The sequence below is a fragment of the Antechinus flavipes genome, chromosome 3 (genome assembly GCF_016432865.1).
Source record: "Antechinus flavipes isolate AdamAnt ecotype Samford, QLD, Australia chromosome 3, AdamAnt_v2, whole genome shotgun sequence".
Classification (NCBI taxonomy): domain Eukaryota; kingdom Metazoa; phylum Chordata; class Mammalia; order Dasyuromorphia; family Dasyuridae; genus Antechinus; species Antechinus flavipes.
The window spans coordinates 553,988,341-554,016,179 of NC_067400.1; the positions used below are offsets into that span (position 1 = coordinate 553,988,341).

The 27,839-nt window shown below is 36.4% G+C and overlaps 1 protein-coding gene and 1 long non-coding RNA gene across 3 annotated transcripts in view; one reads left to right on the top strand and one right to left on the bottom strand.

The window, feature by feature from the left end:
- Positions 1–8: 8 nt before the first annotated feature.
- LOC127555293 (uncharacterized) lies at positions 9–18,600 on the top strand. Of its 2 annotated transcripts, none has more exons than XR_007952202.1 (4): positions 9–96; positions 2,494–2,586; positions 15,189–15,251; positions 16,963–18,600. It is a non-coding gene; the product is annotated as an uncharacterized LOC127555293 (long non-coding RNA). The 2 variants fall into 2 exon arrangements; XR_007952201.1 differs by lacking the exon at positions 9–96 and adding an exon at positions 108–1,566.
- Positions 7,452–27,839, bottom strand: part of LOC127555282 (NACHT, LRR and PYD domains-containing protein 3-like) — a 55,610-nt gene continuing 35,222 nt past the window's right edge. Inside the window, exons 7-10 of the mRNA XM_051987507.1 lie at positions 26,724–26,894; positions 20,900–21,070; positions 13,154–13,324; positions 7,452–10,702 (exon numbers count right to left, since the gene is read on the bottom strand). Coding sequence (XP_051843467.1) covers positions 10,561–10,702; positions 13,154–13,324; positions 20,900–21,070; positions 26,724–26,894 — 655 coding nt within the window. The 3' untranslated portion in view covers positions 7,452–10,560. The remainder of the gene's footprint in view (positions 10,703–13,153; positions 13,325–20,899; positions 21,071–26,723; positions 26,895–27,839) is intronic.

Genomic DNA, 27,839 nt, shown 5'->3' on the forward strand with positions numbered 1-27,839 from the left:
GTGGAATCCACCGCTACGGAGGAACTTCGTATGAGCCAATGAACGGAGAGAGGCGGGGGCGGGGCCTTCGAGCTTGCCCTCTGTTCGCCTAGAGCGGTTGGACTGTTTTTTCCTCCTGGCAGGCCTCTCTCTCTCTCTCTTCCTCTCTATCCTCTAACTCGGTGGTTCTCAAACTTTTGGTCTCACTGTCTTTATGCTATTAAAAATTGTTTCCCAAATTAAAAAAAAAAATAGGTTTTGTTTATGTGGGTTATATTTATAGATATTTACCATATTCGAAATAAAAACTAAATTTGAATTTGTAGGCCCTCCAAAAGGGTTTCAGAGAGATCCAGGATTCTCTGGGCCACACTGCCAGACTCTCTGGTCTAGCTCACTTTGCCCCCTTAACTAGCCTGCCCTTTAATATTTAGGTCACTTATCCAGTTAGACATTATTTTGGAATATGCTATAGAATATTTGTCACGCTTTTTTCATTATCCTTCAGCAGCCAAACTGATTTTCCTAAAGCAATCTCTCCTACCTTGCCACCCTTGCTTCTCAATAAACCCTGGTCGTTTTCTGCTACCTCTGCCCCTGCCTTTCCTGGTCTCCTTCAAGTTCCAACTGGAAACCCTTCCCAGAAAGGTTTCCCCAATCCCTGTTAGTTCTGGTACCTTCCCTCTATTGAAGATTTCTAATTTTATTCATTAGATATCTTGTTTTTACAGACTGTTTCTGAAGATGATTTTGCCTATTAGATTGTGGGATACTGAAGTGCAGGGATTGACTTTTGCCTTTCTTTGCCACCAAAGAGTTTAGCACAATTCCTGACTCGTAGCTCTTTAAAATGCTCACTGACTAACTTCTTTCTGCCAGACTGTTTTCCCCAGTGTTTTTTTTTTTTTTTTTTTCATGATTACAATTGGAAATTATTTTCTTGGTAATTTATACTGGCATTTTATCATACATTGGATTATTAAGTTGCTTTATTTCTGATTATTACTACCTTTATTCAAGATTTATGGATATCCTTCAAATGAATGTGCTATTTAGGTTATCCCTGTGAAGTGTCCCTTTGTTAATTCTATAGGTATAACGATTCTTCTGTAAGTCACCTTTGGGAGTATAGTAATTTTAATTTCATTGGGATGGCCCAGCATTTAAACATTGAATATTATTCTAGCTATTTAAGTTGCTCTTCTTTTCTTTAAGCTTCATCAGTTTAAATTTAATATCAAATAAAACAAGCATTTTCACATACAAAGTGGAGAAAATTAAGAGGCTTGTAGATTAAATCATAGATTTCTATTATATCTACACTTTTCTTTTAAGAGTATATTACAGGGGCAGCTAAGAGGCCTAGTAGGTAAGAGTACTGGTCCTAGAGTCAGGGAGATCTGAATTCAGATTTAGCCTTCTTAACACTTATTTGCTGTGTGTTCTATCTCTGTGAACCTTAGAAAACTCAGAAGGTGGAAGGAAAAGTTTGTTACACTAGGGTGAAAGTCAGTTTGTAACCCATACTTCTAGTGGTAGCAGCAGCATCAGCATCAGCAGCATTTGTGGATTCTTATTCTCGATATGGTAAGAGAAATCAGACAACTGTTTAGAAAGAGATTACAGGGGACCATTTGCTAGTACCGATTAGCTATTATTTATACACTCTGTGTGTGTGTGTGTGTGTGTGTGTGTGTGTGTGTGTACTATACACAGTTCTGGTTCACAGTTCCAGAATAAAAGAAGTGTTAATCACAAGGGAGCAGGGGCCCTGGTCAAAGTAACAAAGCCACGAAGGACTAGGACTTGTGGATAAAGGGGACCAGGGGCCCTTTCAGGGTAAAGAGCAGAGCACAGACCAGGAAAGCAGTTAATACCTATCTCCCTATATTTTATCACCTTCCTTCGAAGTACCAAAAACTTGCAGAACTCCAAAACTAGTTCTAAAATGTCAAAATATTTTGGAGCTGCCTTGTTTTCTTGAGGTAAATCCCAATAAGGAGACTACGTCCTGAATTTGGCATAACAATGATCCTTTGTGCTCTGGAAGATATCCTCTGGCAAAGTATATTTCTTTGACCAACACCAGGTGTTCAATGAGGGATTTAGCTCCCCCTATTTTCCAGGGCCATCCATTACGTATTCACAATTCCAGTTCTTTGTAACTGCTGGGTACTACATTTCTGTTCCTATCACTGAACTGTGGTTTTGTACCTATAGAGTAATCATTGCTTGAGACTTGAGACAGTGTTGAGAATTCTCGAGTTGAGTCCAGGGGACCAAATAATATCAGTATTGTTCCAATGTCAACCATAAGATCTGTCTTGAGCCCTAAGAAATATTGTGCTGTAGTCCCACACCTTTCATGTATATAAAATGGTCCCACTTTTAGCAACATTAAGCCCTCTTTCTTGGAGAGGGAGACTTCGATTTGCAAATGTCATGTTCCTCATTCTAAAATTAATTAAATTCTTGTTTTGGCCCTAACTTTCCTGTCTCTAACTTGCTTTGCAGGGCTCCAAAGGTTAGAAGCTGGTTCTAGTCCAGTTGACAGAAAACAGCAGCACAAAAAAGCCTGGCACTTGAGACAGTGCCTTTCACCAACAGGTAAGCAAATTGCAAATTTGACATAAAGTTCAAAATCACGAGAAAGACTGGAAAAATAAGCACACAATGAGAACAAAAAAAATTTGACCATAAAAAGCTAATATGGTAGCAAGAGGACTAAGATATAAATTTACAATACAATAATATGATAACAGTTACATGGAAAGAATTCCTGGAAGAATTTTTAAAAAGAGCTAAGTAGTAAAGGAAAAATTGGGGGGGGGGTGTGTGTGTGGATGAGTAATACAAGAAAATTGTAATAGCTTGATAAAAGATGCACAGAAGTACCAAAAAAAATACCTTAAAAAATAAAATTAGTCTAATGTTAAAAGAGGCACAAAAATTTACTGAAAAAAAGAATTATTTAATAGGAGAATAGATCAAATATAAAAAGAAATCCAAAATCTCATGTAAGAATTAAGAATCTGGAAGCTAATAACTCTATGACACATCAAGAAACAAGAAACAACAAAACAAAGTCAAAAAATGAAAAAATAGAAAATATTGTGAAATGCTTCATTGGACAAACTAGTTTGGAAATAGATCTAGGAGAGATCATTTACGAATTATTGGACTACCTGAGATTCATAATCAAAGAAAAAGCCTAGACATCATATTTCAAGAAATTATCATGGAAAATTACCCCAATATCTTATTTATTTTTGCTGAGGCAATTGGGAATAAGTGACGTGCCTAGCATCACACAGCTAGGAAGTGTTAAGTGTCTGAAGCCACATTTGAACTCAGTTCCTCCTGACTTCAGGACTGGTGCTCTATCCATTGTGCCACCTAGCTGCTCCCCTAATATCTTATTTAGGTGGTAAAATAGGAAATAAAGAATACAATGATCATTTGGGATCCCCAAATGAAAACTCTAAAACATATTATAGTCAAAATCTGGAGCTCCCAGGTCAAGGAGAAAATATTTCTAGCAACCAGAAAAAAACAATTTATATATCAGGGAGTCACAGTCCTGATCCTAGAAATTTCACTAGTAAGTCTGTAAACCAAAGAGTTTTTAAAGATAAAGGAAAAAATCTATATGTACAAAAATATTTATAATTGCTCTTTATGTATTAGAAAAATTGGAAATCAAAGGAATTCTCATCTGTTGGGGAATGGTTGAACAAATAGTGGCATATGATTGTGATAAAATGACAAGCTGGATGGTTTCATAAAAACTCACAATTACTAGTAAAACAGGATATCTATCATTGTGCACAGTGACAGCAATGTGGTAATGATGATCAGCTGTGAAAAGACTTTACTACTTTTATTAATACAAAATTCCAGGCAAAGGACTCCTAATGAAAAAGTACTATTCACCTCCAGAGAGATCCTTCCTGGCTCTCTAAACCTCATCTTCTATTCTCTTTTCCTTCCTAGTTTCCAACTCAAATAATTTCCCCATCCATGGCTACACTCAGGTGCTTGACCCACTTTGGTCAGTCTGATATGATATAGCTTCTAGGGTAATATAGTGGTGGTTTTGGGGGGCTTCTGTTCTAAACAGTTGCCAAAGATAATTAAATCACCATCCTGCCAATACAATATTAATGTTTCTATATAATATAGTGATGTGAATTGACTATATTCCTGAATGGGATGAGGTGGAGATTTCTCAAAAAGTCTTGAGTTGGAGCGGGTCAGACCCTAGGCCTAAGTTTCAGGAAGTTACATGACCCATAGGAAATAGACAGCATTGCTACTTTTTTTATCCTTTTCAGGCCATCCAGTGGATATCTTTTGATATTTAACCAATTCACTTTCTGGCTTGCTGCCAGGGAGATGGTGTGCTTGGGCCTCTCCCTGCAAGGACTGAATAAATGTTTCCTGTTTGGATCTGAATATGCCTCTGAGTAGTCATTTTGGGTAGGGGGGTCTAGCACTCCTCCACACTTTCCCCAGTCCGGAAGAAGCTCATCTGGCAATTATCAGATATACAATTAAATAAACAATTCCCACAGTATCCTATTGGTATAGACTGATTGTGAGGATGGAACTCTTTTGTCTATCCCTCAAACTTCTGAGCATCTTTGAACAACTTTTGAGATATTGATTAGCATAACTTTAGACAGGTCTGAGACCTGGTCTGCCTGGTGCATTCTATCTAGAGGTCAAGCCTTTATGCCTGGAAAAGCCCTAAGGCTATATTCTCCCCAGGAGGGAAGGCTCCCTCCCGCAAAAAAAAAAAAAAAAAAAAAGATCTGGTTATGATTAAGGTCTTTACCAAATTCTTTAAGGAATAAATCTACTATGAGGTTTATTCTGCTTTCCCTGCAACCTCCTCTTCATAGTACCTCAATCTAATGTCCCTTTTCTCCTTACTCTGGCTAACTTTGGTTGATCTAACTATATGCTCTGCCAACTCTTTATTTCATATTTACCATTTTTTTGTGCTTTTTTTACTTTTTAGTTTTGTCTGTAACCTCTTCTAAATAAAACTCCCTTTTGGCAAAAAGAATGGCCAAACTAGGTATTGCTTCTCCAACTTCATAAACCATTATCTCCAATATTGATAGTTATTATTTTTTGTCATTTTACCAATTTGCATTATATAACATAAATCTGAAAGGTTTTAATTTATATTTCTCCCATCTCCAACTCAAGGGCAAAGTTTATTATAACTGTAGAGCCAACTGAAGTGGGCTAAGTTCCAAAATAATTTAGCAAAAAACCAGGAGCAAGAAGATAAATTTGTAGGGAAAAGATAAGAAAAATCAGGTGCTTCATGTCACTGATATGCTAATTTTATGATTTAGAGGTAGAATTGAGGAGTGGTCTAAGGAGTATTGAATTCTATGGCTTAGATTGTCTCAGAAACTATTACTGACCTACAAATTATATTTGACAGCATTGTTTATGGAAATAGAGCATTCCCAAGGCCAGCTGGGTTAAGCCCTGGTAACCTTAAGGTTATTGATATATCCACCATAGGACCTACACTACACCATTACTATTAGTGATTTGGATTATGTTTTCATGAATGGCCATTTATTCTTTGCCATTCTTTTGTTCACAATTATGGACTAATTTATCTTTTGAGAAGTTGTTCTCATTAAATATTGGTATTAATTACATATAAATGAGGGATTTCAGACACATTGATAACTGATGAGCTATTTCTATAATGTCATTTTTCCTTTTGTATTGGTATATAGGTAAACAGATAAAACATTTAAGAACTTATAAGATTTCTGGAATTGTTCTACAAACCACTCACTTCCTTTAAGAATCTTACCTTCTAATAGAAGGTAACTACATTTAAGGGAGAGATGGAAAGGAGGAAAGGACTGCAATACAATTGCTTGGTTGGGGTAGGATAGAAGTGGTATAAGTGCAGATGTTTGAAAAGTGCTGCTTAGGCCTAGGAGAGACCAAAATAAATCCACACCTAGACTGTCAAAGTCAAGAGGCATTCCAGGAGCAGAATTCAAATTTTCCAGAGGAATGGGGAAGAAGAGAGTAGAGAAGAACTACATGGCAAATATTATCTGTATATTTTATGATCTTTTATCTTATTTAAGAAAATTCCCCTACTCATAGTTATGAAGGGTACCTGATTTTGTTCTCATTTAATTATTTTCATGGTGTGAATTTTTATTTAGCTCACCTAACTCATTTTTAGCATGCCTTGGTACATGGTATGAGAATCAGAACTGAATTTCTACCAAATACTGCTTTCTTGTTTTTATGTCTAGACTTGTTGACAAGGGAATTCCTTTGTTGAGATTAGGAAGGAATCCCAAAATGTTGGAGGTTGCAGACTGATTGTCTCAAAAAAAATTTGCAGGCTTGAACCCATATTCAAGTCAAGGGGCAAAATTTATTGTAATTATAATACCAACTGAAATGGACTAAAATCCAAAGAATTTAGCAAAACATCAGAAGGAGACACATTTATGTACTTCTTCATGTTATTGATATGCTAATTTTATGGCCTAGACTTAGAATTGAGCAGTGGTCTCCAGAATTTGGTTATCATTGATTAGCAGACCTAGAACTATCTTAAAACCACAAGTCTTTAGAATCATTGACAAGATTATTCGAACAATAGCATCCTAAGGTTAGAGAGTCTCAGGATCACTAATAGATCTTCCCTAAAATTTAAGGGAAGAAATATTATTATATTCTTAGGTTAGAAGACTTTTACAATCATTGACATAACAACAGCATTCTTAGATCAGAGGGCCGCAGGATCAGAGATTACAAAGCCAGAAGATTTAGAATCACTCACAGATTGTTAGAACAGAAGCACTCTAAGGTCAGGGGGACCTTAAAATTATTGCTATCTCCCCTAGAGGCTATATTCCATCACTTTCTTTGTAAATTGCATTTTGCATTTATTGAAAAATGGGATATTATTTTCAAAAGTTTCTATTTATTCTTTATCTTTTTTTAAACTCTTTTGTTCTAATCACTATCAAAGGAATTTGAATTTTGGCAATGCCTTTTATTTATACCTTTTCCTATTATTTCCCTGGATTTTTGATTATCCCAATTAATTTTGTTATTATTTTATCAAATTCTATAAAATATTTCCTTGCTAATTTTATTGGCATAATATTAGAACCATAAAGCAGCATTGTTATTTTAATCTCTCTCCAGTTCTTTTTGTCTCCCTTTATTTCTATTAAAAGTTGTATTTATAGAAATCTTAAGTGTACCTTGTTAAGTTAGCTCCCAGATGTTTTCTATGTATTACCATTTTAAATGGATTTTGATCAATTTGTAGTCATTAAGCACCAGCCCCTGTGCTGGCAAAATTGGAAATCAATGGGATTATCATCAATTGGGGAATGAACAACTTGTGGCATATGATTATGATGAGATACTATAGTGCTTTTAATAAATGACAAGCAGGATGATTTCAGAAAATTCTATATTAACATTTATATGAATTCATTCAAAGTGAAGTATGTAGAAATGAGAAATCATTGTGCAAATAACAATAATGTTGTAATGATGATCAACAGTGGAAAAACTTGGTTACTTTTATAATGCAGTTATCCAAGACACTTTCAAAGGACTCATGATGGAAAAAAAAAATGCTATCCACCTTCAATGAGAGAAATGATCTATAAGTATAAATCGAAGTAAAATTATTGGGGCAGCTAGATGGTACAGTGAATAGAGTACCAGGCTTGAAGTAAGGAGGATCTGAGTTCAAATATGATCTCAGATACTTAATACTTCCTAGCTGTGTGACACTGGGCAAGTCACGTCACTTAACCCCAACTGCCTCAGCAAAAAAAAAAAAGTAAAATTATTTTTCTTATTTTGTGTTTTGTACAATGTTTATAAACATTTTCTCCCAGCAGAAGAACTTCTTGAGGCCATTTTTTTTTTAATTTTTGAGATATGTATAGTGCCTTAAACTGTGCTTAGCTTACTTAAACAATAATTAAAATAACTATTGAATTGAGAAGTCTGCCAATGCTTACATAGACATTAAATATCAAAACTAGCATCCAAACACAGATCTTTCTGACCAAAGCTGCAAGTAAGATGGAGGCATTCAGGGATTTGTCCCAGGGCAACAAAGCTTAGAGGGCTTGAAACAATGATAGTTTTGTAGAAACAACTGAGCTTATCAACTGGAGAATAAGAAAGATTTTTTTTTTAAATAAGAAAATGCCAGATGTGAATTCCCATTGTGGCTCATTCTACCCCATCATTTTTCTTCTTCTAAATAATGGCCTCTCCAGCAAAAGCCTTCTAGGATTTCAGGGTCTTCATCCAGAGGGACCATTATCTCCAGTGTCTCCATCTCCTCCCCAATCTTCTACTAATTTTTTAGTTTATCAATACACTAAGACTTTTGGGACACTCAGTATTTACCAAGCCAAGTTGGCCCTTCATCACTCCTGCAGCACCTCTTTGGTGCTCTGGTATCATTTCAAATCACCAATATTTGTGCAAAAATCATGAACAACCCTGAGGATGTTGTTCTGATCAGCTTACAGACCAGAGATCTGCAAAGTGGTATCCAATTGCATTTGATCTCTTTAGTTTTCTTGGACATCTGCTACCAATTATCTATTTTTATTCTATCCCCAAGACAAAGGATCTTCTTGGTAGAGAAATGAAGAGCCAAATAATAATTAGCCAATTCTGTCTCCTCTTCTTTGTCAGATATCATCATGTCATCCCTAGCCTCTCTTGCCTGAGCAACAATCAAATCATTCTGTTGTCTTCCTCTTTCCCTCAATATAGTTTTAAAAATACTTTAGTAAGATGGACAAAACTAAAACATAAGTGAGTTATTGGGAACCAGTCTTCATCAAAAGTGCTCTGTTTTCCACTTGTAAAAGCTTTTAGATTTGAATGTAGAATTGGAAAATTCTCCTGGCATTACTAATAACTTCTGATTACATTTTCCTCAGAGGGCTTCGGGAACACAAGTTATCATATCCGAGGTAGTACTGGAGAGAGATAGGGAAAAGAATTCAGCTCTTAAGAGCGTTGTGGTTTTATTCACAGGAAAAGAAACCTCCCTTGTTATGCTGGTATCACCTTGCAACCAGACATTGGATAATTCTTTCATCCTTGGGAGCATTTTAAGACTGGAAGGGGCACACCTGTGGCTGGCAGCTCCACTGAGCTTTACGTGTGTGCTGTGGCCCTTGTAGGGGGAAGACTCTAATTCTGACTTTGATGTGGGTCAACCCAACTCTGAATGATCCCATGTCCTACTTCTTGTGCATTCTGTCAGCTGTTGTCTTCATTATGGACAGGAAATGGAAAGATGTCCCAGGAGCTGAGGTACCTCAGGGTGTATCTGACGCTCTCATTTTAAGATGAGCAACTGAAGCTCAGAGAGATGGACCAACTCACCTGTGGTCACTGAGGTGAGGAGAGGCAGGAATTTGGACCCAGATTCTTGGACTCCAAATCCCACAGTCTTGTCCCTTCACCACTAGAGCTGGTTGTGAGGGCAAAGAGCAGGTTTAAGAGTAATGAGAGGGAATAGAAAATGGTGCTCAAAAGTGAAATTCAGCGTGCTAGAGGGAAGAGATAGTGGTGACATCTGAGTTTTGGCCACCTCTGTGGTTGGCTGAGGAGGAGAGCTGGAGATCAAGACACTAAGGGTGGTGATGAGCTAGAAGGTCAGAGGGTTCAAGGGGATATGGTGGAGAAGTCTGGGAGCCAGATAATGAACTCCCTAGAAGGAGGGAGAATAACTTAGAGGCTGGGTTAGCAGAAAAAAGAATCCAGGCAGTGTAACAGACGAGGGAGGTGACCCTCAAAAGGGGAGAGGCTTCTGAGGGAAGGTCAGGAAAGTGGAAGCTCTGGATATTATAGGGGTTGGAGAGAAGGATCATCTAGCACTACAGAGGATATAAAGGATGAAGAGTCTTTGGGGAGAAATCCAGATTCCTGTGAGTGATGAAAAGTGGAGGTCATGAAAAGACAATAAGACAAAAAGGGAATTTGGTAATAAGAGATTCCAGAGAGTGATGTAAGGTGGAAGGCAGAAGTGGACAGAAACTGAGTTGGGGCAGGGCAGGATGGAAAGGGGCAAAATGAATCAAAACAATAGGGATAAGGAAAATGGGTGGCAAGAATCTGCTGCCATAAGTAAAGAGGGTTACATTGAGCAGAATATTATATAAACAGAACAAAGACACAAAGGTTCTTAGGAATGGTACTCCAGAGATCCTTGCAGTGGAGATCTTTACTCTCAGGTAACCTGTGACTTTGCATGTTAGATTTTCTCCAGTCCTCAGCTTTAGCAGTGGTTCTTTGTGCTTCTTTATCCAACCAGAGAAGATGAATAGAAGAAACTTTCTGTATATTAATCACAGTAAGGAGGACTTTGCAGTAGTAATTCCAGGCAGCCCAAGGCCTACGCAGTAGGACTTCTTTAGAGAACACCTAATTCAATCATTTTATGTCACAGAGAAGAAATCTGATACTTGTAAAGCTTAAGTGACTTGTTCAAAGTTATTCATCTAGTGAAAAGAGCCAGGGCTAGACTGTGTCTTCAGCATCCCAGTCAAAGGATTCTTTTGTAGCCGCATGATAATCTTTCCAAGTGACTTGAAAAGATTTTCTTGAATTTAGAATGGTCCATGCCCTCTCTGATTCTTCACTTAAGGGGTACCGTGAGAGGCTGTAAAAAAACAAAATTTAAAAAATATATTTAGCTGAATTTTTTTTTTGGTAATCCTGATGCCTATTTTTTCTGTCAATCCTTTCTGGTTACTTCTGCCTTCCACTCTTTCTCCCTTTTTATGGAGTCTACGACTAAATTTCTATCTGTGTGCATTTGCGTGCGTGTGTATGTGTGTGTGTGAGAGAGAGAGAGAAAAGAAAGAGAAACAGAGAGAGTAAAAAGAGTGAAATTGCTGTAGAATGTTTTTAAAAATACATCTATTATATCTGAAATAGCTTTAACATTTGCCCTTCCAATGCCTTCCTCATGATTGGCTCAGTGACAGTCAGGAGACCTTGTCTGCATGGACTTCCTCAGGGGCAGGTATAATCTCCTTTCCTAGATACAATCTCCCTTCACAATCAGAGCCAGGACAAATGGTAGATCTTATGATTGGATTTAAGAACAAACAAACAAACAAAAAAACAAAGAAGGAAAACATGGCTACACAAGAGTTCATATGAAAAACATTTGGGTTTGCAAGCCATTATGAATCAATATGACAAACCAGACAAAAAGGCCAATGTGAACTTTGGCTTCATGGAGGGAAGCACAGGATAGAAAAGGAGGGATGGGTTAGTCCTGTGGCCTAGTCTGGCCTGGTCAAGCCAGGGCTAGTCACTCACTGTATACTCTCAGCAGAGGGGAAGGGACTCATTTTAGAAAGGACATCGAGAATAGAAGAATGTTTGTGGGAGCGTAATTAGAACACAGAGTAGGGTGGAAAATAAGGAAGGAAAGAAGCTATTTTTAAGCACCTACTATGTGCCAGGTGCTGTGTTAGGTACTATATATATGTATCAACAATCTCTGAAGTAGGTTCTATTGTTTTCTCCACTTTGCAATTAAGGAAACTGAGACACACAGGGGTGATGTGACTTGCCTCTGGACCACATAGCTATTAAGTGTCTGAAGCCATATTTGAACTCAGGTCTCTTCCTGACTCCAAGTCCATAGGGCCACCTAGTGGCCTCCCGGCCAGGACAGATTAGTTGAATTCCAGGATTTGCAGGCCATGCAATGGGAAGGTTTCACTTTTTGGTTTTATTTTTATGGTTCTGCTGCTGGGGAGGCAGTGGGAGAAATAAATGACTGTAAAAATACATTTAATCTTTCTCTCGTTATTAACCTGTCTTTCAAAGGAGCTTATAAGTAGCCGAGGAGCTGGTTAGGTACAGGGTGGACTTGACCAGTGATACCTAGCTCAAATAGAAATAATTCCTGAAGGCCATATATTGAGTTAGACAATGATTAATTAACATTGCCTATGTTGTTTTAAATTCTGATTTATTTTGTTAAATATTCCCATCAATGTCAGCTTGGGACACCCTGGGAAGTGTTTTGGCCCAAGATTGGCCTCTCTGAATTGGATCAGAAGAAGAAGATTTTTTTTCTTCACAATTAAGCACTGCTATTGTAGTTTTCCTCAACAGTTCCCTCTCTGCCTCTTTTCTCGGGTCTGTTTTCCAGGGCTGCTCAGTCTCCTCACCCTGGGCACAGATACCCTTCCTTTGGGAAAAGAACCAAGAGGGAGCAATGAGATGGGGAAATAGGTCTCAAGTGAAGGGAATAGACTAAAGGAAGGCTAAATTTGCCATTGGGTTTAACAGAAATGCCCTCTTTTTTCTGCAAACTAACTGGCAGAAGTGAGTAAGAAAGGGAAGGCTCCCCTAGCTAGAATATCTTAGGAAAGAAAATATCTTAGAATTAGATTGGTGACACTGTACTAGATTGGGTGACTTTGGGGCTCTTCTCCAATGCTCCCTGTTCATAGGGTTCTTTGTGGTTCTAGCAAAGAACTGGAAACTAAGAAGGTGTCCATCACAAAGGGAATGGCCCAACAAATTACGGTATACTAACATGACAGAATAATGTTGTATTCTAAAAAACAAAGAAGGAGATAATTTCTCTGAAACAGGGAAGATTAGTATGAAATTATTTGGAGTGAAGTGACAGAACCAGGATAACTGTTCATGCAATGACAACATATACAATAGCAATTATCAAAACAAAGAACTTTGGAAAAAAAAAAAAAAAAACTTAGAACCCTGATCAAGTGCAATGACCCATCTCAATTCCAGAGGACTCATGATGAAATATACGACCTATTTCCTAACAGAGAAAGGTTATGGAAAGATTATTTGAGATGGATAAATTTTAGATTAGGCTAATTATGAGAATTTGTTTTCCTTGATTTAAGCATATTTGTTACAAAATTTTTATTTTTCTTTTCTTTGTTTTTCAAAATATCAGGAGGAAGGGAGTGATAGAGGGAGATAACATGGATTTTTTTTAATGGAAAAAAAATTAAAGATTAAGTTTTTTTTTTTTAACTTGCTATTTGCTCTTATTTCCATTTTTGCCTTAATGCCTAAGAAATATTCTAGAAAAGAAACTTGGGGGACTCACTTTAATCTCTGTAGTTTACAATCCTGCTTTTGCAAGGCCTCGCACAGCAGCTTCATTCCTTCATCACCAAAGTAATTACGACTCAGGTCCAACTTTTTTAACCTATCACTGCTACAGATAACAGAGAGAATATCCTGAAGACAAGTAGCAGTTAGATTACAACCAGACAACCTAAAGGAGAACAACCAAAGGAGAAATGTCAGTTTAATTTCTCTCGGAGCCATTAATTTCCTCACTTTTTGTGGGAAAGGAATCAAACTCATAGCCTCTTCAGAACCATTCTTCCCCTGTCTTTGTATATTTGTGACAAGGATTTTGTTTTTCTTTTCCTCAAAAAGGAAGGAGAGAAGACAGATGAGTGGGAGAATAAGAATAAGAGTGAATGAAAAAAAAGTCACTAAGGCATCTTTTTTTTTTTTTTTAATGAAAAGAAAAGAACAGAAGGAAGGTCAGAAAGAAGCATAGACAGCATAGTTTTGAAAACTATAGATCTTACATATTAAAAAATAAAATCAGGCTCTACATAATAGAGATCTACAGTTTCATGCATAATTATCCTTTTTTTCTGTTTCATTGTATAAAACAAAAGTTCATTCTACTTGTTTATTAAATTCAGAATTAAAAAAAAAATTTCTCAGACTAAAATGGAAATGACAGTTTTTTAAAATGGACTTTTCTAAAAAGGGTTAATGACCAAATAAGGGATAGACAGGATCATAAAAATTTAAAAGGCAATTTTGGTTAAATAAAGTGAAAGATTTTCCATACACAAAACCAATATAGTTAAAATTAGAGGAAAAAATAAATAATGGGGGATAAAGTATCTTTGGATCAAGTTTTGTGATAAAGGCCGTATGTCCAAATTTTATAAGAAACTAAATTTATAAGACTAAGAATCAATCTTTAATAGATAAATGATCAAAGGATATAAACAGGAGAATTTTACAAAAATAATCTGTTACTTAAAAAATAATTAAGGAAAAAAGATATGATTGTTGAACTTTTGTTGATAAATTGTGGAAGACAATGGAAAATGAGAGAAGTCCTGCAAGGTAGGAGAAATTTTAATGTCTGAATTTTCAGAAAATGCAAAAGAGCTAGATCTTCAAACTTTGTGCCAGTGAGGTTGACTTCAATTCGTTGAAAAATTTATAAAATAATTTGTTAAAGAGTTGTTTGGTGCACATCTACATGAGGAAGTGATGATAACAAAAAGTTCTTGAAGAAGAGGTTATGCCAGATTAATTTCATGTCCTTTTTAAATTGGCTAATTGTTCTTCATTCTCAAAGAGAACCAAAATAACATCACTATGTTAGAGTCCAGTTACAGGGTGTCCAACTGTGGCTGATTAGATCAATATAAGCTTGGAATATTTTACCACAGGTCAGGCACAAATAGAATGGGCTATATTCTGTGAATTTATTCATCTCGCATTTCTTTTCTGTTTTGCTCATAAAGCATAGCACCCTTTTTGGTGATACCATGCCAAACTGAGCAGTCCTGTGCCAGTGTCTCCCATGACATGTAATCAATTCCAAGTTCTTTAGGGAGACAGTGAGAGACTTTTGATCACAGCTTAATCATTTGCATGGGTGTGAATTCTCCATAAAATAGTCTTTTAGGCAAGCATATGTTTGGCACATATACAATGTGGATAGCCCTTTGGAGTTGTGCTATCCACAGCAGAGTTTGAATGCTTAGTAGTTTAGTTTAAGAAATGACTTCATTGTCTGGTACTTTATCTTGCCAGATGATCTTTAGAATTTTCTTAAGATGATTCAAATGAAAGTCATTCACGGGACAGCTAGGTAGCCCAGTGGATAGAGCACCAGCCCAAAGTCAAGAGGACCTGAGTTCAAATCTGACTTGGGCAAGTCACTTAATACCAAGTGCCTCAGGAGGAAAAAATTCATTTGGGTGCTGGTATAATGTCTAGATTTGTCAGCATATGATCTGACAACAATGAAGTCAGCATAAGGCTCTGTAGAACTTCAGTTTATTAGGGTGTCTAATAATACCTCCTCTCTCCCCCAGTTTTCTTTGAAGGCCCCCAAATACTGGGTTACCCAGCACATCCCTGAAAGGTATACTGCCAAGGTAAGTGAACTTACTCACAGTACTGAAAATTTTTCTCTATTTCCTTAACCAATGGTTCCATGTATGGATGGTGTGGTGCTGATTGGTGGAGTACTTGTGTTTTCTTGGTATTATTTGTTAGGTCAAAATTATCACAAATTACAGTCCCATTATATCCATCCCTGCCACTTTGTCACTTGTCTGTTGCCACAGGATTTTGAGATAATAAAAATGGTAAAATGAAATGGGTGATATCTTTTGATTCATGGATAAATTGGATTTACATGAGATAGAGTTTTAGGAAGTTTAGTTTTACTCTTTCTTCAACAGGTGTCACAATCCACTGGCAAAACAGAGTCAAGACTACTTGATGGCTATAGATGGAGTGAATGACTTTGGTGTTTTTGATGTTTAACCACAGTGCCTGCTTCTCTTGCCTTCATGGCCACTGGAACAAATTATTCTCCTCTGTCCATTCTCTCAGGGCAAGTTTTCACATGCCTGGGGACAGGCACCCCACTAACTCACCCACAGGTTGAGACCCCTCAGCTACTTGGTTTAGTCAATCTGCCGAAAATGTTTACTGGATGTGGGTGCCAAATGTGCTACTGCTTCTTGGAGTCATGTGTGAGATTTAAGTGAACCTGGTATCATTTTCTTATTGATCCTATTTACAAGCAATTGCTTTTGCTCTGTAACTGCTTTTGTTCTATCACTGCTTAAGTCATGATTCTTTGTCATGAACTTATTTCAAAGTTCAACCAACCCATTATGGATTACATTTAAAAATACATCTATTCTTGCCTCAAGAAATTTTGCTAACCTTGGGAAATGTATGTGAACAGAAAGGGAGTTGGACCTGATATTTATTCTATTTAACCATGGTTCAGAGAGGTATGGTTTGCTATATAAAGGTCTGGGCCATTTTCTCACATCTGGACTCAAACGATGAGCACTTCTCAGTTCCTTCAGAGAAGAAGGGACAGTCATCAAAATTTAAATAAAGGGAAATGTCCTCTTGTTTAGGCATTAATGAAAACAAGCTGTTAACTCATTTATTGACCACTATTGTTTCCCAACTATTAATTTTATCTTACTTAGAGATCTGCCTCACTTTACCATTCAAATGCAACAAAAGGAAAGCAGATAACAAAGGATGAATACCAAAGCATAATCTTGCAATTATAAGTCAGGAGTACTGAGCCTCAAAATGCAGTTAGGTTAATGAAAAAAAGGGTGTGTGTGGTGTGTGTGTGTGTGTGTGTGTGTGTGTGAGAGAGAGAGAGAGAGAGAGAGAGAGAGAGAGAGAGAGAGAGAGTTAGAGAGAGAGAAAGAGAGAGAGAGAGAGTGAGTGAGTGTGTGTGTGAGAGAGAATGAGAGAGAGAGAGTGTGAGTGTGTGTGTGAGAGAGAAAGAGAGAGAGAGAGAGAGTGTGTGTGTGTGTGTGTGAGAGAGAGAGAGAGAAAGAGTGTGTGTGAGAGAGAGAGAGAGAGAGAGAGTGTGTGTGTGTGTGTGAGAGAGAGAGAGAGAGAGAGAGAGAGAGTGTGTGTGTGTGTGTGTGTGTGTGTGTGTGTGTGTGTGAAGCTGTAATGGAGACCATAGGAGAAATAAGGGTAAGACAACCATTTCATGAGGCAGGTATAATTCTCAGTGAAAAGCAGAGACAGAAACAGACACAGACACACACACAGAGAACTGCTCAATTCTTATTTTAGTTTGTTTTCCCTTTTTAGGAGGATAGCCTATGGACTAGAAGAAAGAAAACAAAAGTGACCAATCAGGAATATGGGAGGAAAAAAGGACCTAAAAAAATAATAAAATAGCAGAAAAGCACTTCAAGACACTTGGAGCAATTAAATTGAATCATTGAGCACTGAAAGAAATGTCACTGTCACTAAAATATGATATACATATTGCTTAGCTCCTGCAGAACAAATGATCCTTAAAGATGAAGATGACTTCATTTTTATCTGTATCCCCACATACACTATTTCCAATATATTTAACTTCACTATATTTGTTGAATTCAACAGAAATAAATTGTGAACAAAGGATGTACAGGAGGAAAAATATTTCAATTTAAGAAAAAAAAATTAAATAGGTAAGAGAAGAGCCTTGAAAGTATAGACCTCATTTCTAAAATATATAGAGAATTGATTCAAATTTATAGTAATTCGAGTCATTCTCCAATTGACAAATGGTCAAAGGAAACAATTTTTAGATGAAGAAACTGAAAATATTTCTAGTCATATGAAAAGGTGCTCTAAATAATTATTGATCAGAGAAGTGTAAATTAAGACAACTTTGAGACACCACTACATTCCTCTCAGATTGACTAAGGTGACAGGAAAAGATAATGACAACTGCTGGAAGTGATGTGGGAAAACTGGGACACTGATACATTGTTGGTGGAATTGCAAACGGATCCAGCCATTTTGGAGAGCAATTCGGAACTCTGCTCAGAAAGTTATCAAACTGTCCATACCCTTTGATCCAGTGGTGTTTCTAGCAGACTTATATCCCAAAGATATTTTTTTTCCTGAGGCAAATGGGGCTAAGTGACTTGCCCAGGATCATACAGTGCGAAAGTATTAAGTATCTGAGGCCAGATCTGAGGCCAGATTTGAACTCAGGTCCTCCTGACTGTGTCACCTAGTTGCCCCTCAATGAAATCTTACAAGTGGGAAAAGGAGCCACATGTGCAAAAATGTAGTGTTTTTTGTACTTTTTGTAGCGGTAAGAAACTGGAAACTCAGTGGATGCTTGTCAGATGAAGAATGGCTGAGTAAGTTATGGTATATGAATGTTATGGAATATTATTGTTCTGTAAGAAACGACCAGCAGGATGATTTCAGAAAGGCCTGGAGAGACTTACATGAACTGATGCTGAGGAAGTGAATAGAACCAAGAGAATATTGTACACGGCAACAACAAGATTATACAATGATCAAGTCTGATGGATGTGACTCTTTCCAACAGTGAGATGATTCAGGCCTATTCCAATGATTTTGTGATGAAGCAAGCCATCTCTACCCAGAGAGAAGACTGGGGGAACTGAGGGTGGATCACAACATAGCATTTTCACTTCTTTTGTTGTTGTTTGAATTTTGTTTTCTTTCTCATTTTCTTTCCTTTTTGATCTGATTTTTCTTGTGCAGCAAGATAATTGTATAAATATGTATGCATATACTGGATATAACATATATTTCTACCATGTTTAACACATATTGGACTACTTACCATCTAGGGGAGGAGGTGGAGGAAGGGGATAAAATTGGAACACAAGGTTTTGCAAAAGTTAACGTTAAAAAATTATCCGTGCATATGTTTTGAAAAATAAAAAGCTTTAATAAAAAAATTTTAAAAAGAAAGTATAGACTAATGAGTTTGAGTTAGATTTTTGGAAAAAATTTAAAATATCTTATTAAGATCACTAATGAGAATACAAAAATGGAAACCGGTGATCACAGAGCCAGCACAGCTTTACTTTTGTCCCAGTGTTACTGACCTGAGGGGTAAAAATAAAGCTGTACAGACTTTTCACTGAGATTTTAACAAAATGTTTGATATGTCTCATGCTAATCTTGTAGAAAATATGGAGGCACAATCAAGATGATGGAGTACGGTGGGCCCAAGATGATGCAATAAAAGTAGGAAGTCTCCTGAGTTCTGCCCCAAACTATTAATAATGACTCTAAACAAATTTTAGAGTGTCAGAATACACAAAAAGATGAAGTGAAACAATTTTCCAGCCCAGGACAACTTAGAAAATTGGCAGGAAAAGTCCATTGCATTAGGGTGACAATGGAACACAGGCCAGTACATGGCACACCAGCACAGCCCCAGCCCCAGTAGACCAGGGACAGGTCTTGGGGAAACTGTATTGGTGATTTCCAGGCCTCTCATCCCACCGATTCTAAAGAACTTGGAAGGTTGGCAGGAAAAGTTTCTTGTGCCTTGGTAGGAGTGGAGCACAGTCCAGAGCAAGCTGTACCAGCATGGCCCTAGGCCCGGCAAACCTGGAAGCCCCTGAATCAGAAGTGACAGTAGCATCTTCTGGTTAGCCCACAGATAGCAAGGGAGTTAAAGAACTGGTTAGAAGATTGTAAGGGTCTCTTTGCTAGTACTGAGGTAGGGCTCTGTTGCTTTTCCTATAATCTGATCCAGGTCACAGTTCTAGACAGCACTCCTAGGGTGAGTTTACAGTCAAAGTGGACTAGGGACTGTTCTCATAGTTCCAGGACAGAGAAGAGTGTGGCTGCTCACAGGTCAGAGTATAGGCCAAGAAATTAGTAAACATTCTTCTTCGTAGCTCATACCGCCTTGGAAGAACTGAAAACTTACAGAGCTTTAGAAAAATCTATGAAAATAGATGTACAAAAACTTGGGACAGTGCATCTTTCACCCTGGAAACAGAACCCTACTTTAACAAAGAGTTAAAACTCAAGTAATAGATTAGGGAAATGAGCAAACAGCAAAAAAAAAAATTATTCTGAACATAGAAAGATGCTTTAGGACAAGGAAAATCAAAATATACTCTCAAAAGAAGACAACAAAATCAAAGCTCTTACATCCAAAGCTTCCAAGAAAAATATGAAGTGATCTCAGGCCATGGAAGAATTAAAAACTGATTTGAAAATCAAATAAGAGAGGCAAAAGAAAAATTGGGAAGAGAAATAAGAATGATACAAGAAAATTGTGAACAAGGCAACAGCTTGATAAAGAGACACAAATAAATGTTAAAAAAAAATAAACTTTCAAAAACAGCCTAGGCCCCATGGTAAAGGAAGTACAAAAAGTCAATGAGGAGGAAAAAGCCTTTAAAAAAGCAGAATTGGACAAGTGGAAAAGAAAATCCACTGAAGAAAACAATTCCATTAAAAGAATAATTGGGCAAATGAAAAAGGAGGTACAAAAGCTCACTGAAGAAAATTATTCTTTAAAAATTAGAACTGAGCAAATAGTTAATGATTTTATGAGAATAAAGCAATACCAAAATAAATAGAAACAATGTGAAATATCTCACTGGAAAATAGATCTGGGAGACATAATTTTAAAATTACTGAGCTCAACTCCCTAGAAAATTTTTGGAGCTCTGTCTGAGCCAGAAGGACAAGATTCAATAAATCCCCAGGCTGACTTTATTGACAATTTAAAATTTTCAAAAGAGAGGTTATGTTATAAATTATATATATTTTTTTCAGTGGAGGTTTGCAAGTGGAGGTTGAACAACTATTTCTCAGAGCAGTTAAATAAGAGACTCCTGTTCAAGCATAAATTAGTCTGGATGGTTTTTGAGGCTACATCTAACTCTGGAATATTGTGATTTTATCACAAAGGAAGAGTTGATGAGCTCTTAAAAACGAATATTATTGGGAAGAGGTAATATAATCTTCATTACACCTAGTCATTAGTATCTAACTTTACATGACTGTCTCTTTACAGAACCTTCAGTGGGTCTCCCAGAGCGAAGTGCATGCTTCCTTTAGCAAACTGTTCTCCTACAAACTGGGCCCCAAGACACAAGAGGAAGGGAGATCGATTACACATCATTTATTAAAGAGATTAAAGTGTTGAGATTAGGGGTCACCTTGATTCTGCTTCAGACAAGAAGGTTCCCCCTTTTCCTCTTGGCCCAAGGAACCCTTCACAAAACACTTAGGGTTTTACCTCAGTGTGTGTAGTTTACAATTCTGATTTCCCAAGGCTTTACACAAGAGTTTCACTGCACAATCTCCAACACAGTTACGGCTCAGGCACAAATCTTTCAGGCTCTCATTCTTCATGAGGTTTGATGAGAGATACCAACAACAAGCAGGAGAGAGTTTGCAATATGTCAATCTATAGGATAAAATACAATGAGAAGAGGAATTATTATTTAAATTATTCCCTCTGAATTCATTTCCTGGTTTCTTATTGGGAAGCTTCAAATAGATATTCTTTTCATGATAATTCATTTTTAATGTTAGCTATAGGATTTTTTATTTGTACAAAAACTTTTTAATCCTTATAATCAAAACTGGAAATTTTATCTTTTTCAGTCTTCTCTATCCTTTAGTCATGCTTTTCTTATATATAGATCTCACGGGTAATTTCTTTGCTCATCTAATTTGTTTATGATACAACTATTTAGGAAAATAGATCTATACATCTATTTAGGAAATAGAAGTTCATCTTGATAAATGGTAAAATGGATTAAACTCAAGTTTCTGATAACTCCTTCCCTCTTTTCCTAGGAAATTTTAAAATTTCCACTATTTTACCTTCACTTGTGGAAAATTTTTTCCATACAATTTGTTTTTCCTCTGACACTTAAAAAAAATCAAGCAAACTCTTTATTCATATTGTTAGTTTAAAAAAAAAGCCCCAATGTGCCTTTTTTGGGGTCAATTTAATGTTTTGTTTTCTTTCTATTCCATTAATATCTTTGATTTTCATGATTTCTGCCTTGATAGTAAATGGAGATGGGTTGATTTATTTCTTTTCTAGGATTTTTTCTAATTTTAACACCAAGGTACTTGAATCCCATAAATTTTGATGTGTTGTCTCAATTTTGTCAGCTAACATTTTCTTTTGTTCCTGTCACTTTTTATTTGACTCACTATTTATGTTTGTCATTCAATCACCAATTTTTAATTTTTTTCTCCAAAGATCCTTTACTGAATATAATTTTATTGCACTGTGGTCAGGAAAGGATGTGATAAGCTTATTTCTACTTTTTTGCATTTGTCTGTGAGGTTTCTATGCCTTTACTTATGGTGCCATCCATAGCTGAGGTATTCACAAATTACTTTCTCTACTCATCTAGTTATCATTGGAGTTCTATCATCTCCATCACCATCCCAAGTCTTTTCAGGACATTAGTCCAGGGCATCTGCTTTTGGTTTCTTTGTTCAGGAAACTTCTCAGATCTGCATCAGCTGTGAGGATAATTACCTCCTGTTTTGCCTTAGTCTAAGAGCCTTCTCAGAGAGCCATGAATCCCAGAACTAGAGCATTTTGGTCTCTCTTCACTTCAGGACATTCTGCAATGCTCCAGGGATCATTCCTAGCCTTATCCATTTCCTACCTCTTATTTCAACTCCCTCTGGAGACCTGATTTTTCTGGGAAGTGGGATCTTAGAACTCACAGAACACAATAGGATTGCTCACCATAAAGCTGAACCTCATGGGAGAATTTTGAATAGCCACTGACATTCTGCCAGGCTTATTTGTCAATTGTTTGTATATTCCCTTTTGATCATATTCTCCTCCTTGTACAAATCTGATCCCCTACTGCCCAACCTCTTACACCTATCTCTTCAACTTTACCCTAAAAATGTTGACTCCAGATCTATATCTCATCTACTTTCTGGAATTAATGATCCATAATTATGAAGCCTGCTTTCATTTTAAACCTTTTCCTCTCTTAATGATCCATATTTACAAGCCTGCTTTGATCCGGAACCTTTTCCTTTCTTACTGCTTCTATCTTTTGACAATGAGTTCTGCCTCCTTGTAATAATTTTTTGGCCACCCTTTCCAATACTGGTTTCACTAGCATTTATATCCAACCAATTAATGGATCATGAAAAGCGATTCGGAATATTTCTGTTTGAACATTGTCACACCAGATTTTCCTTCCACCAGGATCACTAAATAGCCTCTTTTCCTTTAAGGAAGAGATTATTCAATGCAATTTAATTATAATTATAATGAAAATTAAGTGCAATTTATTACCCACTCAATACCCAGTCTCAACTTTCCTCTTCTCCTTCCTTTCCTTCCTTAATGGGTTACTTGCCTCACTTATAATCTTAATGTCTACCGCAATTTATAGTTTCATATTAGAGGACTTCAACAGAAATGCTGATACCCCCTTAAATATCTGAATCTTTCTATTCTTGTCTACTAAATTTCCATGTCCTACTTTCTCACTCCATTTCAGCTACACAGAGACGCAATCACATCCTTGATCTTTCACTCAGAGATGTTGTTCCACTCTCATGCTCGTGTACTCTGAAATCCTTTTATCTGCTTATAATTGTTGATCATTCCATCATTTCCTCTGCTTTATATTTAACCCTATTCTTCATTTTTCCTACTTTTCTAATGTTAAACATTACTTAACTTCCTTCCTCTATGATCCAACAATGGCTTTTATTTTTATTTCTACTCTATAAGTTATGTCCTGATTGCCTTTTCATTGGTTCTTTTTGTACTTAGAATTTACTTCTTCCTAACTTCCATCTTCTAGCTTCCTTCAAGATTCAGGTCAAATTTCACCTAAAATTGATCTTTCCTGTCTGCTTTTCCCATCACCAACACTCTACTCCCTGCAACTTCTATCAACCAATATTTTCCCTCTAAGTTTAACTGCTACATATACTGTTTCTTTTATGTACAATTTTTTTTTGTTTACTACTCTCCCACTAAAATATAAATTTCTTGATAGCAGGGACCATCTTTTTGCCTTTCTTGGTATCTACGGTAATTAAAAATGTTCATTGATTGGTTGTCTTTTAGAATTGCCTGCTTCTTTCAAAGAAGAATCCAGAATTCAGTAAGATCTAAAGGAAAGTCTAATGAGAGGCTATTCCTGATCTTCTGGTTAAAATTGCTTTGTATGTCCTTAGATGTACGCATACTGTATATCCTTTGTACAATATAATATTTTTAAAAGTTGGCACTGTTTTATTTTTGATTTTATATCCCCAGCACAAAGCACAGGGTCTTTCATAAGGCAGGCATTTAGCAAGTATTTCTCAAAGTGAACTATCAACTGTGTGACTCTGTAGTCTCCTCTAGGTTATCATCTGCAAAAAAAAAAAAAATAAATAAATTCTCCCATCTCATATTTTCATCAAGGATGCTCTCAATACACATAGAGTTGATTCTCCAAAGCCTAAAATAGAAATGTGCATCCATCCTTCATGATATCTCTCATGTCCCCTTTTAACAGAAGATAAGAATCAGTTTTCTCATTGCCCTCATGCTGTCTCCTCTGGATACTGGTCTCCCTCATCTTTACATTTTATTTTCTTTGGTATCTCTTGATTTTCTTCTGAAGCAAAAAGCAAGGCTTATGATATTAGACTCCAAATGTGGGGGACCCACTGTCAGTGAGGAAGAAAGAATTTTATTTTGGAAAAATAATAGCAGAAAACAATTCTAAATACAAAAACATCTCTCAAATGCACAAATGAATTTTTGATTTCATGGATTTTGGAGATCCCTATTATAATGTACATCACAACCCATGCAAGGCTTTTGTCTATGTTCTCCCATACACTGGCCACTGGGCCTCTACCCAGCATGTTGGAAGCCTTCCTTGCGTTATGAGGGCATTCAAGTTTTCATTTCCTCCAATTGATCATGTGTCCAATCATGTCATATCCTTGGTGACATAACCTTTACTTATATTCTTCAGTTTCTTGTTGGTTATATGTTATAAAGGGCTCATAACCAGTATGTGTTTCTCCACTATCATTTGCATAATATTCATTTTTAATTTTTTGGAAGTTGTATTCTATTGTTTATTCCTCTACAATAATACCTATACAGTGTTGGTATGGAAAAGATGGGTCTCTGTGTCCATAGGAATTTCTGAGTCAGAAAAGCACTGAAATTTCCTGAAGGCAATCCAGCCCATCACCTCCTTCTTTTCAATTAGGAGTCTGATTCAACGTCTACTTGTAACGTTTGTCACATTTATACACATTAATGAATAATTTCTATAGATTTTCCATTCAAATGAAAGCCATAATCTTGTTGACAGATGTTTTCATCCATTTGATTTCTACTCTGGGGTGGTTAAGTCGAAGGTGAATGGTTTTAGATTCCCTGCAATGTTCTATTGCATGAAGCAATCAAGACAATTGCTATCCACAAATGGGAACAGTCTAATCATTCATATAAAATACTTCTCTTCTTTGAAGATATGAAGAATTATGAGTATGAAAGAATACATTAAGGCATTAGACTTGGTTGACGTATTTAGTTCTGCTGAATTTTTTTTTTCTCTTTTAAAATTCTGCGCTGTAATGGAATAACTCTCTGGGAAAGAGAGAAAGGGGAAAATATTCTAAGAAATGTAGGAGATATAAAAACAAACAAAAAATTGAAATGGAAAAAAAAATTTTCTATTCCCTTCACTGTGATTTCCTTTCTTGGCATGTATTTTCTCAAAAACATACAAGGGAAATAGTAACAATGAAATCAAGCTCAATTAAATATTTCTAAAAAGACAACAGAAGGAAAAGATTAGGCATTAATGTCAGTTCCTGTTGCTAGTTAATAACATCTAAGATATTTTCTAATTGACCAATTCCTAATTATCTCTTCTCTCTAAACTTCTCTCAGTATTGCATGGCTTCCTCCTGTTAGAATGTATTACTATAAAACACTAAATAGAGTTGTTAAGTACCTATTATATACTAGGCAGAGCATTAGATATTGGGGATAATAAGATACGAGTGGAATAGTCTCTGTCTTCAAGGAGTTTTCATCCTATCAGGGGAGATACTATACAGGAAGAGACAAAAGAGAACAAGGGAATTTTTTTGAGGAGGGCACTAATAACTGAGCAGATCAGGAAAGACTTCATAGTGAGGGAAAAAAAAAGTCTTAAAAAACACCAGGACTTCAAAGGGAGATCATTCCAGGCACACTGGCCAGCTCTTGCAAAGGTATAAACACAGAAGATGGACTGCAGGATGTGAGCAACAGTAAGGCTACTCTGGCTGAACTACAGACTGTGCAAAGAAAGTAAGTTTGGAGAGGTAGGTGGAGGACGCTGTTGTAAAGAGTTTTAAATGTCAAACAGAAGATTCCATATTTGGTCACGGAGGTAATATGGAGCAACTAGAGCTTAGTGAATAAGGGAATGGCATGGTCAGATTGGTGCTTGAGGAAATCACTTGGGCAAGTGTGGGGAGTAGAGGTTAGATAGGGGAAAAATGAGGTATGGAAACCAGTTAGGAGGCTACTGTAATAGTGAAGGTGAATGATAATGAGGGTCTGATCTAGAAAGGTCGTTGTATGCACAGAGATAACAGAAAATGTTTGGGGTTTTTTGGGAAGAAGAAATTATAAAATTTGGCAACTGACTATATATAGTGTGAGAAAGTGAGGAATCAAGAACACTGGAGCTGCAAAAATAGGGAAGTTAGGAAGGGATATGGATTTTATTGAAAAGAACCAATTCTGTTTAGACCTGTTGAATTTGACATGCTTACAGGATATCAACAGGCTGGGCAGGATAATATAGATTTGGGATCCATGCACAAAGATGTGATAATAACTGTTAGAGAGAAAGGCAGCATTGCCTTATCAAACCAGTCTTTACCTTTTACTTTACTCTTTAGTGAAAGGGAGGAGTGCAAGACTATGAACCCTGAACATGGAACAGGCAGACAATTTCCATTCTCCTTTCCCTAGTTTGTGTTGCTCTCTCTTCCTAAAGCAGCCCTGTTGTGGAGGGGAACATCTACAAAGAGAACTTATGGAAACTTACCTGAGTTTCTCTAGCTTGCAGTTTTGGTTCTCCAAAGTCTTACACAGAGATTTTATTTCTGTTTCCTCAAATGAATTTCGACTCAAATCTAGGTTTTTCAGGCTCATGTTGCTACTAAGAGCAGAGAAGAGATTCTGGTAACCTGTAGTGGTAAGATCACAAGACCGCAAACTGTAGGAGAAAATTTAATCAGAGGGAAAGTGATCAATTCAATTTTCTGTGATTAATTCACTTTTTGTCTTTCTCTGGGCAATGCTTTAAAAACACATACATGATCTCCATACAATGGAATGAATTTAGTTTCTTTAAAAATGGACAGTCCTTTGCAGAGAATAGCATTTTTAGTCCTCAAATTATACTATAAGGCAAAGATCGTCAAAATTATTTAATACTAGTTTAAAAAAATGGAAAAGTATACCAATAGATCAGATCAAGTAAGAATCAGAAAAAATTAAATTCAATAATTAATCTTCAAAAGATATGAGCACCTAAATTATTCATGGAAGAACAAACTATATGAAAAAATTGCTGGAAAAATTGGAAAGCATTTTTGCAGAAATTAGTTTTAGACCAACATTTATAACAGATACCATTATTAGGTCAAAATGCATATGTGGCCTGAGGAGGGAAAGAGAGGGGAGAGCAAGAAGGGGAGAAAGAAAAACAGAGTAGGAACCTTATACAGCTATGGATAGAGAAGAAATATTAGATAGTAAGAATAACAACAAAAAAAATAGCTCCTATCCATTACATGAAATTGAAAAGTTTTTGCAGAACAGAAGTAATAAATAATAAAATGTGGATATATTGGGAAAATGTTTTGTTTTGGCAGAAAATCTCTGATATGGGATTAATATCATATATATATATATATGTAGTACACACATATATGTAAATGTGTAGTGTATATATATGATCAATGTGATATATGGTATGATATGTAACAATATTTGTATGTGTGTATATATATATATATATATTATGATAAGGGGATATACTGGGAAAATGTTCTGTTTTGTTTTGGCAGCAAATCTCTGATATGGGATCAATATCCAAGATACACACACACATGTATATATATATGTATATATCCATATATAAATATATGGAACTAAG